Here is a 14,220-nt window from a genome sequence, read left to right as displayed (position 1 = left end):
CCCCCCCCCCCCCCCCAGTGTTGCATCTATTTCTGTTTAACTAGACAGTTGTGTAACTTCGGATGTGGTGATGGTGGTGAACTTTAGCAGTGGTTGAGAATCAAACAGCCCCCTAAGCTGGTTTCGCTCTCTCTGAAGTGGCGCTTTAGAAAGGAGAAATGCAAAGTCATTGCTTATTGAGTTTTTGTTGTTCTTTTCTTTTCTAAGTGTTATTGACAAACTTTGACAGCTAGCATACACATGGCACCATAACAGCTGACTTTGGCTGCACGAGAGTAAAATGCATTTTCATTGCATCAAGCACCTCCTCTGATCACTTCCTCGATCCACGCTCTGTATTTAGAAATTTCAGTGTAAACATTGGGAACATTTGGGTAGTCACAGTTTTGTGACAGGTTGAAAGAAACAATCCCCACTGCTGTCCCACTGCACACCAGCGGTCCACCCGAATCACCCTGAAATAACAATGCGTTTGAGATCAATTAACAGTCTCATTTTTACTGAGCTCAAAAGAATATATACTCACAAATTATGAACATTCTTCAAAATATTGATTTAGACGTACCTGGCAAGCACCACTTTTGGTCTCGAAACCCCCAGCACACAGGACATTGTTGGGGAGTTTCACTCGCACTTCTTTCCACATTGTCTGGCAGATGGAGGAGTTGATAGTCAACACGTCTGTCGCCAGAAGAACGTTCACCATATTTTCCTGTTCAGTTTGACCCCATCCTGCAACCTTGCACTTGGTTTTTGGCTTCAGTGGTTTGTCCTTACTCGAGATTTTGATGGTTTTCACACCTTTGCCATTATTCAGCTTCTTGGACAGCTACAATTTCACATAAGAAAAGTGATTTTTGTGATTACCATTAATGGTATGTTTAATCAAATTATTTAATTTATTATTAAAATGTAAATGTATGCATTATTATCAAACTGAAAATAAAATGTAAGTATTTAATTATGAATATGATATTAAATATGAAAAAAAAAAATTAATATGAATTTTGTACCTTCAGGAGCATGATATCGTTCCCAGTTTTGGCGTCTTTGAAGGATGGGCGCTTATGTTTATTTTGCACTGTATATCTTTTCAGATTTGCTCCTTTTGGACTGATGTTGTGGGTGCCCAGGATCACAGTCATGTTGCCACTTTATTCATAACATAATTGCATATTATTAAAGCGTTTTGTTGAACACCAAACATATTCCAGGTTAACAACAGGCTTACCTTTTATCGCAGTGTGCGGCCGTGAGCACGTAGCTCGGGTGGATCAGGAATCCTCCACATCTGTGTTTTCCATCAATCTGCACTGATGCCATGTACAGCATGGAGTTCTTCTTGGCTTTTTTGCCATTGATGATATCAGCTCCAAATGTGCCTAAGCAAACAAAGATGCATGTTTGAGATAACAGAAAACAGTTCAGTTATCATTTTATAATCAGTGAAGCATTAGTTTGCTTACCAGTAAATAGCAAGCTCATCAAAGTTACTGAGAGCAACAGGCCGTGTGCTGCACTCATCTTGATGAGATGCTGCTGGTGCGACCACCACAGTCATTTATATAGGTCTCTACCACAAGACACATCCTGACAGTCAGTGATGGCGCAAGATGCAGAATTTGCAACTTTGCTGCAAATACGTCTTGCTGTTCCTGAATACAAGATCTTCTCCAGCATATCTTGGTAAAACTGATGTCTTTCTAGTGCAGTTTAATTTCTTTGGCAGCATTGCTCTAGATTCTATTCATGATGGAATCCTGTGATTCCTCTCTTGGTTTGATCAAACCTGTTTTTTGTCATGGCTTATTTTCAGTTTTATAGAAGAATTTTTCACAGCACAGAACATGTACCACAAATGGATGTGGCACTTTTCATGAATAGGGACTTGGACAAATCCTTTGTTTGTTTTTTGTTTGTTCCAAACTATTGGATATGTTTGCTTAATATCACCTAGAATGAAACATTGCTTTTAAACACATCATATGTCTTTATCACTGCTTTATATGGTAGTTTTTGGTCTGCCCCTTTGTGGTCTTGACCTTCTTTACAGTTTTCGGTTACAACAGTCATGCTGTTACTATGACCCTGTTGCTGTATGGGCCATTCTACAGAATTGGTCCAAACTGCTGTCCCACAACCAAAAAACACATTTAGAAAGCATTTACTAAGATCCTTCTATTATCTATTGAAACCCACAATCATATTTAAAATATTAGTAAGCTTAATATATATAAAATCATAATTTATTGGGTACTTGAAATTGGGAGGTGGGCGGCTGTCCCAAACCTAACCCCTATATTTCAACTTATGAAAATATTGAATTTTTTTTTTTTTTCTCCATTGTTGTTTTTAAAGGTGTTTTCTTGATTCTTTTTTATTTATTTTTTATTTTTTCCAATACGTTTCCAACTCTGACTTTGGACCAATTCTGTACAATGGCCCATATATGTATATATTCTTGCTAGAAAATAAAAACACAAAAATGTGAGTTTTAAATTGTATTTGGATTCCCAAATGTTAGTATCATCAAAAAATCAATTAGGAAAAATTTTTTTCACAATCAACCTATTTTGAATGTTAAACTCCTGCTTTTACTGACCTTTTGCTGGAAGAAAAAGACTCATTTTGTACCCTTCTGATGGAAAATGTCATTTCAAATGTGTATATCAAACCAAAAATTCAGTCACAGGCATCAGATATACTATCCATCCCTGATTTACTAGGTCCATGTATAAATGCGTTATTATTGTAACCCATTATGTACACAAAAGCATGGACATTTTGAGACAATTTTTCTCATAAACAACAATCTGCATGCACAGAAGTGGTCATTGTGAAAATACAGAGCAATACAATTTTATTTGGTCAGTATTGTTTATTTAAGTATAATTTGCAAGTGCTGTGAACACAAAACTCTTAAGTTTCTTTTTTCTTCGTCATTGCTTTGATCCAACGTGCATTTTTCAAAATATCGGTGTAGATATTCGGTACATCAGGATATTTAAACCCCTCTATGTTGAAGGAAACAATGCCCACTGCCACTGAATTGCACACTAACGGGCCTCCAGAATCACCCTGCAAGAAAATATGTGAAGAAGGGGTTTAATAGAAGAGCAATGAAACATCCCTAGTCCAAAAAAAAAACAAAACTACAATACATTTGTGTTTATATGAAGATGAGGTTGTGGCTAGTTGTCACACTTGTTATCTTTCCTAATTGTCTCAAAACCTTATAGTTTATACACTTAAGACATTGTGACAACTTGCCCCAGTCTCTCTTGTATATTTCTTACCGAGCACACTCCTCCGTTCTGTTTATATCCTCCAGCACAGATGATGTTTGGTGGAAGTTGTGTGATGCTTTCTTTGTATTTCTTCCATGCGAATGTCAACAGTTGATACGTTCAAGGCCAAAAGGTCATTAACTTCTTTATGCTTTTTAGTGGAACCCCATCCAGCAACCAAGCTATGGGTATTGTTTTTAACACTGTAATGTTGATGTGGGATTTTCACCGTCTTTCCTCCCAAAACTGCTTTCCTGGAAATCTGATAATGCAAATACTTAGTTATTAAATGTGCACGTCTTCTTGTGAAAATTTCATCATAACCCAACAGGTGTTTCTTTACCTTTAGAAGCATGATGTCATTACCCATCTTAAAGTTTTAAAATGTTTTTGGTATAAATTTGCAAACCACATTCAATCTTTTTAGATTTTTCTGTGGAGAAATATTATGATCGCCAAGAACGACAGCCATCTCTTCACTGGAATGTAATAAAGTGGAGGGAGTCAAACTCACATTTTCATGAATTGTTCAATCACCAATCATAATTTACTCAGTCCTTAGATATTTAATTTAGAGCTTAGATATTTAATTTAGTAATGAATATGGCTCCAAAAATGAACAACTTACTGTGTGCAGCTGTGAGCACATATTGAGGATATATCAGAAATCCTCCACATTCATGTTTTTTTTTATTGTTCTGCACTGAGACCATGTTTTGCAAGGAATTTTTTGAAGCTTTTTTTCCCATTGATTGTCATCTCCAACCACAACTATTGAGAAAAAGACAGAAATGACTATAAACTCAAACGATAGTCCCTTTAATTGCACAAGTGCAATGTGTAAAGGTTAAGAATTACTAATGAAAGAAGCTACCTGTGATGTGCAGTGTGGTCACTGCTGTGGCGAACAGAATCGCAGTGAAGCCAGTCATTGTGCTTGTGGAACATTGAAAATGTGTCACTGACTTTTAAACTACTCGATGTAAAAGGGCAAGCCTCCCTTTACACAGCAAACCACCGCATTTCCTGGATGTTTCTTCTGTTAATTAAATGTAACGTCTGAAAATTAGGTTAAAACAAAGATTCCTGTTAATTCACCCAAAAATGAAAATTGTCATCATTTACTCAACCTCATGCCATTCTAAACCTGTATTTATTTCTTCTGTGGAACACAAAATAAGATATATTGAAAACTTCCATACAATGAAAGTCAATGCAGTCCAAAATCAACACTGGACCCCACTGACAGTGTCCATCGTATAGACAATTTCCACAGAAAAATAAAGTCATGAGGGTCAATGATGACATTTATTTTTGGGTGAATTTTCCATTAAACTCTATAAATGGTGGATTTTTAGGTGGATTTTCTTGATAGGTACAAACACTGTGGTTCTTTTTGTAAAAAACATTGCTCACTTGCTTGAAAACCCTGACCAGCCTAGCATAGCAACAGTCAATCATAGTCATAGTCATATGTCATAGTCATAAGTCATAATCATAGTCAATCAATGGTGTTAGTTTGGGCAGAGCTGCCTGGCCAATAGCATATGAGAACAATGTTTTGGGAAACCGTTTTTTTTCAATTAGTTTTTACAGACTTCATATTTTATGCATATTCACTTAGGACTGTTAGCTCACAACTTGATTTATTTTTAACTCTATGGTGAGTCTCATGACTTTGCATCAAAATTTCTTTTTAAGATGTGTCTGCAAACTAGATTTTCTCACAGGGTGTCTGACCACATGCAATGAGCTCAGCCCCCACAGGAAACCAGGCCTGCTGAGAACGGTTGACACCATCTTTCCACAGAAAAGCTTTTGGAGCTTGTCACATCAAGATTTATTCAATTAATTCATTATGAAATGAGCTCGAAAAATTCACACACATGAGCAGACCGCATTGTTGAAGTTTATTGATCAGGTTCTTACTTCACACCTTCAAGAATAGCATTTATCCATTTTAGAAATTTGGAAATCTTGGTGTAGACATTCGGTCGATTAGGTGAGTCACAGTTGTTTTTCTCATAGAATGAAACGACACCGACTGCGACATTATTGCACACCAAAGGTCCTCCAGAATCCCCCTGAGAAAAGTCATGAAAGTGCAGGGCGTGAATAAAATTGAACTGTCACACTATTTATGATTTGTCCAGAATATGATTTGTACCTGGCAAAATCCTCCACGACCACCTGCACACACCATACGTGAGGTGGAGTAATCTTTTTCCCAGTACTTCTGACATTTTTTTTTGTCAATGATAGTGACGTCCACCTCCATAAGCTTAGCACTTGCTGTATCACTGTCGTTTTTCTTCCCCCATCCTGCAACACTGCATTTGACCTTGGCCTTGATGTCCTTATCTTTCTTTGGTATGGAGATCCAGTTGACGTTCTTGCTCTTTTTGACTTTTCCATATAGCTACAGCAAGTAATTAAACCATTAATGCGGATCATTTTCAAAAATGTATACAAATTGGATGACCAACTTTTTTGCATTTACATTTTGTTTACTTATAAGGATAATTGGATTACTAAGTATGTTACTATTTTTACAATTGTTACATATATGCTTTAAAACAATTGAAACATGAAAACAGTACAGAATTATTAATAGTAATGAAATATTGTAAATATTGTTCGGTTTACAGCATATAGGATCAGATCTCTAAGGCTTTGTTGATACAAAAATCTTATTTTGTGGCATATCTGATCTTAAATCTTGTAATTACAACAAACAAAAGACAAAACCAATAATGTTTCCACATTCCCAATCCAAGTCACATCAAAATGTGGTGTGAAATCCAATTCAAATTCACACTGACAGTGTGTCTCAGTCTGAACAATCAGGTTTCTGGTAGCTTTTTATCACTTTGTTAGTATGGGAAACAATGTATGAATTAAAGTATTTAATGATTTGCAAAACTCACTAGTCAGTCCTTAATATCAGATTTGAAACCAAATCAGATTTGTGTGCAATGTGAACAAGGCCTAAGGGAGTGTAGGACATTCACTTTTCTTTTCCTCAAAATTTTGTTTAGCGTAGAATTAAAACACTATTGCTTTATTGCAGTTTGCTCTGCAAAACCTAGCTGAGTCATTTACCTGAAGTAGCATGATGTCATTTAGCAGACTTTTAGACTCATACCCAGGATGGATGTGGTAGAATTTCACACCCATGCGACCAGAGCCATGAGTGTAATCATGAGCTCCAACCACAACTGCCAGCTTCTCTCCGCTGTCAAGATGAAGAAGAAGAAAACAAACTTTGCTTTAAGTAAAAACAATATTTGTTGGCCTTCCTACACTACATTCCAAAAGTGATGCTACTGAAGATCCATTTTTAGTTCCCCAAAGAACCTTTCAGTTAACACTTCTTAAAAGAGCCATTTTTCATAGTGTGAAGACCATTGTAATAATCTGAAGAACCCTTTGTGCAATGGAAATGTTCCATGGATGATAAAGGTTCTTCATACACCCATCAATGCCAATAAAGAATCTTTATTTTTGAGACTGTAGGAGTCGTGGACCCATTTGGTTGGGTACTATTATACTATTATATAATTTCCAAAGAAGTCACACCAAGTGAGGACTTTTTGCAGCAGTATGGGACTCTCTTTGACTCACAGTGAAATTGTAACTGACCAAAAAAAAAAACTTACTTTTGGAAGCAGTGCGCAGCTGTCATGACAAATTGTTCAGACACAAGGAAGCCACCACATATGTGTTTTTTATTTCTTTGAATCGAAACCATGTAGGGTCTTGAATGAGGTTTGGCTTCTGTGCCGTTCACTATACCCACTTGCACAGATGCTAAGAGAGAGAAAAATTAGTTTAGGCTGGTTAAGTGAGAAGTAGACTTGACCTAATGTTCTTTCAGATCAACTTACAGAGCATAGTGCTAATATTGCATAAAATGAACATTAAGATACCATGTTTATGATAAATGTAGAAGACATAATGTAATAGAAGTCAGTTCTTTTCCATCATTTTCTTACCTGGAACGCTCAGATATGGTAGCATGGTGACTACCAAAAGCACGGAGATGATCATGATGCTGTACTTGGAAGGTTTCTCAGGAGTGCTGAAGATCTCACTGGTGTTGATGGTGGTATTTAATGCAAAGTAGGCTGGTTTAGCCCCCCAGTAGCACTCATACTTCCTATATCACAGCTCGATGTGGCTTTCATTTTGCACTGAGGTGTTAGGTTTGTGGTCTTAATGGAAGTAGACTATTCTCCCCCATGTATGATGTAATTGATAATATTTCTTGTAAATTATGTTAGGTGTGAGAAATCATTTAAGAGCTTAGTCAAACTGGCTAACGCTACCTGTGGTTAGATCTCTGAAGGTCAATTCACACTGTATTAAAAGACACCAACCAAAGTAACAGTTGGGTTTTGTCTGATCAGTGCGTTACCCATTGTTTTCGTCGACCAAACCATTTGTCGCGTCTTGAAATGTCTGAGAAGTGACATGCTATACTTGGTTGGCTCGTATCTCGCACTTTTTAGTTGACTTTACTTAATGTACAAACAATTAGTTGATTTTAATTGTAAAAATATAGTAATCTGTACTATTCGCATACTATGCATTTGTTGCTCAGAAAACCCTAATTAAGATAAAGTGATTTGTATGTGTACCATTCTGTCAATATAGTTTCTAATTCCCAGTATGCTTTGCTTCTCTAGAAGTGAATGCTGAAATTTAGTTATTTTGCCTAAACTTAAATTAGGGGGTGCATTGTTAATCTTTAATGTTCTGTTATGTTTGGTTTTAAAAGGATTTCTGTTATCGCCGCATTTTGAGGGTTTTACCATTGTGCTGAAGAGTAGAGGCTTTGGTCAAGGATTGGTCTAGAAATGATAAGATTATACACTGCTTTATTTAAAAATCAACATTTGCAGATGTTGGTGCACTGGTGGTCTTTCTGGTTATGTTACCACATGCCTGTGTGCCATCGGTAGCTGGATAATTGAAACGCATACTCTAATGGAGAACCACATACTTGGGGCCCTATCATACAACTGGTGCAATGCGGCGCCAGGCGCGACGCAAGAGTTTGTTTTGCTAGTTTCAGCCAGACGCAGTTATCATTTTCACGTCCTGCGCCACGTTGTTTAAATAGCAAATGCATTTGCGCCCATTTGTGCGCCCATGGGCGTGCTGGTCTGAAAACGATGTGTTTAGGCATATTGCTGGCGCATTGCTATTTTGAGGCAAGTGAAATAGACTGTGCCATTGACCAACTAAAACCTGGTCTAAAGTCAATGGCGCAGTATTTATTTATTTTTTAGTTATTTAAAGAGCGCGTTAGTTATATGCGCCTATAGGCGGGTCCACAATGTGCGTACACTCTGCTTATTACACACACACAGGGACGCGCAGCAGCACACAAACATGCCAAATATTAAAAATGGATGGATTAAAATGTAAAAGATTATTATTGTGTAGGCTACATAAATATAAAAATGCCTACATGTCATAATGGATAGTCATTGCATGTATCAGTACATGTATGTAAATGAATTCACCATGGCGCAAACACAACTGGCTCTTAAAGGGGATGGGAGATGAGACTCTGATTGGTTTATTGCACATTATGCCCAAACAACACCCATTACTCATTAAGAGAATAGGGACAACCCTTTTAGACCATGCACCAGGCACGCCGGCCGTTTTTCCCGTCGTTAAACTAGCAAAAGTGGATTCGGACACGCCCTAAGTGCACCTGCGCCTTGCACTTTAGACCATGCACTTAGATCGTTAAAATAGGGCGCTTGGTCTTTTTAAGGCAATCAGTGTGCATTTTAACAAGTAAATCAGATTGTTCTTCACATGAATGCAGCATAGAATCTGAAATTGCCATGTTACATTAGTTAGCTCAACTTAAATGAGTTGTTTGAAATACACAACCAGTATATCTAACTTAAAATGAATTTGTTGAAACTAAGAAGTGTTGTATGTTGTTTTTGTAAGATGTGCATGCTTTTTTAAGTAAGGTCAACTAATTACAGTATTTACAGTCTTCTATTAAACTTTTATTTATTGATAGATAGATAGATAGATAGATTATACATATACACATATGTGTATGTATATGGATGGCAACCAAGTGAACTAATGGGAAATGACTTTCGATGTGTGTCCCATGTAATATTATAGTTATATGTGGTGACAATGAGGATACTACGACTGATTGATGTTTGCCATGTGATACTTTTATTGAAAGAAGGTTTATGGGAGAATTCAAGAAAACATTTTCTTCCCTTTTTTTTTTCCCCCATGAAGTCACTTAACATTTCTGATGGTTTGCTGGATCCATGGAAGAAAAGCTGAAATCTTGGTATACACATTAGGTTTCACAGGTGAATTACAGTGAGAAATGTCACCAAAAGATGTGATACCAACTGCAATGTTTCCACAAACCAGAGGACCTCCTGAATCATACTGAGGAAACACAGATCAGCATGTCATTAGTGAAACCAGTTCATACATTACCATAAAGTCTGTGAATCATCTTTTGTACGTACTTCGCAGGATCCACCACTGCCATAGACACAGATCATCTGTGAGTCTATGTACTCATTTCCCCATCTATGGTGACACTCTGCATGATTTTCTATAAACACGTTTGCCTCCTTTAGACGAGTACTCAGTGGGCCATTAGTCCGCAGTCTTCCCCAGACCGTAACACTACAGAAATGATTTGCTGTAACATCTTCTTCTTTCTTTGGTAATGATATCCATTTAACATGGTTGTTTAGATTTATCTTTTTATATAGCTGTAATTCAAAAACACAACCATGATTAATAAGCATAATCGTTTATAAGTCTAATTTCAGTTGATTGTACCGCTGTTCTTGAGGTTAGAACAGAAACCCCAAAGGCTAAGGTGAATTAAATTATATGAATTAATGTGCCTCTTAAAAAAGTATATTTCCTACATGTCTGATTTTTATCTGCTTTGTATAACAACAAAACATTTCCCAGTTATGTTTTTTTTTTTTTTAGATTTTCTGCTGTTTTGGCCATTTTTTGTTGGTACAATGAGCAATAAATAGGAAACAGACTCAAAGAAGCACTTGGTATTTTCTGTGTCCTGACCAGACATTGTTTTGAACAAGTAGTATGAGCACAGTTGCTTACCATCAAAAGCATGATGTCATTCTGATAAGGTCTGGGTCTGGATTTTGGATGTGGGAAGTAATGCTTCACTCTGATGCGGTCCAAAATTTTACTCTTGCTTAAGTCATGAGTACCAACCACAACCGTCAGAATCTCTGGATATCTGCTCAAAGAGCGTATTGGAAAGATTGATTTATGGAGTCATGATGCTCATTTATGACATACTGTATAGTTGCCCTGCAGTCATTTTGTTGCAGCTCATTTTGTTAACTTAACGTTTCAGTTAAAAGTAATCAAAACCTTTACCTGTTCCAGCAATGTGCAGCAGTCAAGAGAGATGATGGTCATCATGAAGACAATCAGTGAGCTCTCACTTACAAAACACTGTATAAATATACTTTAAAGGTGGGCGGAGACATTGAGCTACCTACTCTTTAAAAAAAAATTTTTTTAAATCTTGTAACATGAGCGAGCATTGTTCTTGTTAATCCTTGCGGTCACACATTTAAGCCACAGATGGTTTGGGCGATAAGAATTAAGCATGTATTATGAGCATAAATATGAATGATGAAAATGTGCTTTGCACCTTAAAACTGACAGATGAAATAGAAGGCGATGTGAAAACGTAAAGTTAATCAAAATTGGATTTTGGGATTTTCACATTTAAAATAACTCTGGAAATAACTCTAAAAATGAACTTTTTTGGTTTCACTTTTCAAAATGCTCATATTTTACTTGAGTTTAACAATTAATTGTGGGTTTAAATGCTAGCATTTCACACTGAACATAGTTCCTAAACCCTGGGTTAACGTTCTTATTTGCATATGTGAAGCATCAATGTAACTGACTGGACAAAGGCATCATGTGACCTGTTTACACAATGGCTTTAATGTTATGCATCCTCCTATTATTGCAGACTGTACTATCAAGTTTTTCCTGAATGGACTTTTTAGTGAACTGTAAAGATAAAAATAAAATGGCCTCCTCTTCACTCCAATTCATGTTTTTACCATCACCATTTAAAGAGATCACTCAAAAATGAAAATTCGGTAACAGTTTAGTATAGTAACCAATTCTCAATATTAACTAGTTGCTTATTACCATGCATATTACTAGAATATTAGCCATTTATTAGTACTAATTAAGCACATATCAATGCCTTATTCTACATGACCTTATTCTACATCCCTAATCCTACCCAATACCTAAATTTAACACCTACCTTACTAACTATTAATAAGCAGCAAATTAGGAATTTATTGATGGAAAAGTCGTAGTTAATAGTGAATAAGTGTTCCCTATTCTAAAGTGTTACTGCACACATTGTACATGAGTCATGACCATATTCTACATCCTACCCAATACCTAAATTTAACAACTACATACTAACTATTAATAAGCAGCAAATTAGCAGTTTATTGAGGCAAAAGTCATAGTTAAAGGTTAGTTAATAGCGAGAATTTGACCTTAAAATAAAGTGTGACCTAAAAATTCTGTCATTAATTATTCGCCCTCATGTCGTTCCAAACCCGTAAGAACTTCAACTTCATCTTCGGAACACAAATGAAGATATTTCTGATGAAATCCGAGAGCTTTCTGACCCTCCGTAGACAGCAACACAACTGACACGTTCAAGGCCCAGAAGGACGTCGATAAAATAGTCCATGAGATATCAGGGGTTAATTTTATAAAGCTACGAGAATACTTTTTGTACACAAAAAAAAACAAAAATAATGACTTTATTCAACAATTTCTTCTCTTCTGTGTCAGACAGTACTGGAGTAATGATGCTGAAAATTCAGCTTTGTTTTACAGGAATAAATTATATTTTTAAAGTATATTAAAATAGAAACAGTTTACACAATACAGTATATACACACACACACACACACACAATCAGTCAGGTCCATATTTGGACACTGACACAATTTTCATAATTTTGGCTCTGTATGCCACCAGAACAGAATTAAAAATAAAACAATCAAGATGAAATTGAAGTGCAGACTTTAAGCTTTAATTCAAGGGGTTGAACAAAAATCTAACATAAAATGCTAAGAAATTACAACCATTTTTATACACATTCCCCCCATTTTCAGGGGCTCAAATTGGACAAATAAATATAATCATAAACAAAATGTTCATTTTTAATATTTTGTTGAGAATCCTTTGCAGGCAATGACTACCTTAAGTCTGGAATTCATGGACATCACCAGAGACTGGGTTTCCTCCTTTTTGATGCTTTTCCAGGCCTTTACTGCAGCTGACTTCAGTTGTTGTTTGTTTGTGGGTCTTTTGCCTTTAGTTTTGTCTTCAGCAAGTGAAATGCATGCTCAATCGGGTTGAGATCAGGTGATTGACTTGGCCATTGCAGAATATTCCACTTTTTTACGTTCAAAACCTGGGTTGCTTTTGCTGTTTGTTTTGGGTCATCGTCCATTTGTATTATGAAGCACCACCCAATCAACTTTGCTCCATTTGATTGAATCTGGGCAGACATTATATCCCTATACACTTCAGAATTCTTCCGGCTGCTTCTATCTTCTGTCACATCATCAATAAACACCAGTAACCCAGTGCCACTGGAAGCCATGCATGCTCTTGCCATCACACTGCTCCACCATGTTTCACAGATGATGGTGTAGGCTTTGGTTCATGAGCTGTTCCAAGCCTTCTCCATACTTTTTTCTTCCCGTCATTCTGGTACAGGTTGATCTTAATTTCAGCTGTCCAGAGAATGCTTTTCCAGAAGTGGTCTGGATTTTTAGATTTTGCCAAAGTCTAATCTGGCCTTGTTTGCACCTTGTGGTGAACCCTCTGCATGAGGTGGGTTCACAGCAACAGCTTCCAAATGCAAATGGCACACTTAGAATCAACTCCAGACCTTTTACCTGCTTAATTGAGAAATAACGAAAGAATAGCCCACGCCAGTCCATGAAAAACTTTTGAGTCAATTGTCCAATTACTTATGGTCCCTTGAAAAAGGGGGGAGGTACATATTAAAGATCTGTAATTCCTTAACCTTTCCTCCAATTTTGATGAGAATACCCTCAAATTAAAGCTCAGAGTGCGCAAATCTAAGCCCATATTAATTATATAAATGTAACTTGAATATGATTTGGTCAGCAGCTAAAATAATAAAAATTGTGCCCGTGTCCAAATATATATAGACCTGACTGCATACATATACATATATACGTACCTTCATAGCTTCATAACATGAAGTGCAGATGCTAATATATCAATGACAACACTAGCATAAAGTATTGGCGTTGATGGTGTGAGCTCCACACATCAGCCCAGGCTGTTGAGTGAAGTGGTTTTCTGATGAAAATTCACCTGACCATGAAGGTGGATTGTAGCCAACCCATGACTAAAACTGGAAGCGGCTGCCTGTCGCTACCCGGTTTGTCAAGATCCGGAAGCCATGCATGCTCTTGCCATCACCCTGCTCCACCATGTTTCACAGATGATGGTGTAGGCTTTGGTTCATGAGCTGTTCCAAGCCTTCTCCATACTTTTTTCTTCCCGTCATTCTGGTACAGGTTGATCTTAATTTCAGCTGTCCAGAGAATGCTTTTCCAGAAGTGGTCTGGATTTTTAGATTTTGGCAAAGTCTAATCTGGCCTTGTTTGCACCTTGTGGTGAACCCTCTGTATTTCCTCTCGTGAAGTCTTCTCTTGATTGTAGACTTTGACAGTGACACAGCTACCTCCTAGAGAGTGTTCTTCTCTTGGCTGGATGTTGTGAAAGGGTTTTTCTTTACCATCCTCCGATCATCCACCACTGTTGTCCTCCGTGGACGTCCAGG

The 14,220-nt window shown here is 37.0% G+C and overlaps 3 protein-coding genes across 3 annotated transcripts; all 3 read right to left on the bottom strand.

Annotated features, from left to right (window-relative positions):
* Positions 1-58: 58 nt before the first annotated feature.
* On the bottom strand, positions 59-1,627 carry LOC107726540 (mast cell protease 1A-like). The gene is made up of 5 exons (XM_016536162.1): positions 1,467-1,627; positions 1,232-1,382; positions 1,014-1,152; positions 566-829; positions 59-455 (listed from the first exon to the last, which is right to left on the bottom strand). Exons 1-5 carry the CDS (start codon positions 1,522-1,524, stop codon positions 297-299), a joined length of 771 nt encoding a protein of 256 aa, XP_016391648.1. The 5' UTR covers positions 1,525-1,627; the 3' UTR covers positions 59-296.
* Positions 1,628-5,212: 3,585 nt separating this feature from the next.
* LOC107726533 (granzyme-like protein 1) lies at positions 5,213-8,245 on the bottom strand. The gene is made up of 6 exons (XM_016536157.1): positions 8,235-8,245; positions 7,283-7,446; positions 6,947-7,097; positions 6,390-6,522; positions 5,455-5,706; positions 5,213-5,371 (listed from the first exon to the last, which is right to left on the bottom strand). Exons 1-6 carry the CDS (start codon positions 8,243-8,245, stop codon positions 5,213-5,215), a joined length of 870 nt encoding a protein of 289 aa, XP_016391643.1.
* Positions 8,246-9,575: 1,330 nt separating this feature from the next.
* LOC107726532 (mast cell protease 1A-like) lies at positions 9,576-10,741 on the bottom strand (the record flags this gene model as incomplete). The annotated part of the gene is made up of 4 exons (XM_016536156.1): positions 9,576-9,734; positions 9,818-10,069; positions 10,434-10,575; positions 10,719-10,741. Coding segments are annotated over 4 exons (576 nt in total), but the record flags the coding sequence as incomplete, so codon positions are not given.
* Positions 10,742-14,220: the final 3,479 nt, after the last annotated feature.

This window comes from Sinocyclocheilus rhinocerous, unplaced genomic scaffold, assembly GCF_001515625.1.
Source record: "Sinocyclocheilus rhinocerous isolate Xijiao unplaced genomic scaffold, SAMN03320098_v1.1 scaffold276, whole genome shotgun sequence".
Classification (NCBI taxonomy): Eukaryota; Metazoa; Chordata; class Actinopteri; order Cypriniformes; family Cyprinidae; genus Sinocyclocheilus; species Sinocyclocheilus rhinocerous.
Note: the sequence above shows the minus strand (reverse complement) of the source record. Positions and strands in the feature narration are given on the sequence as shown.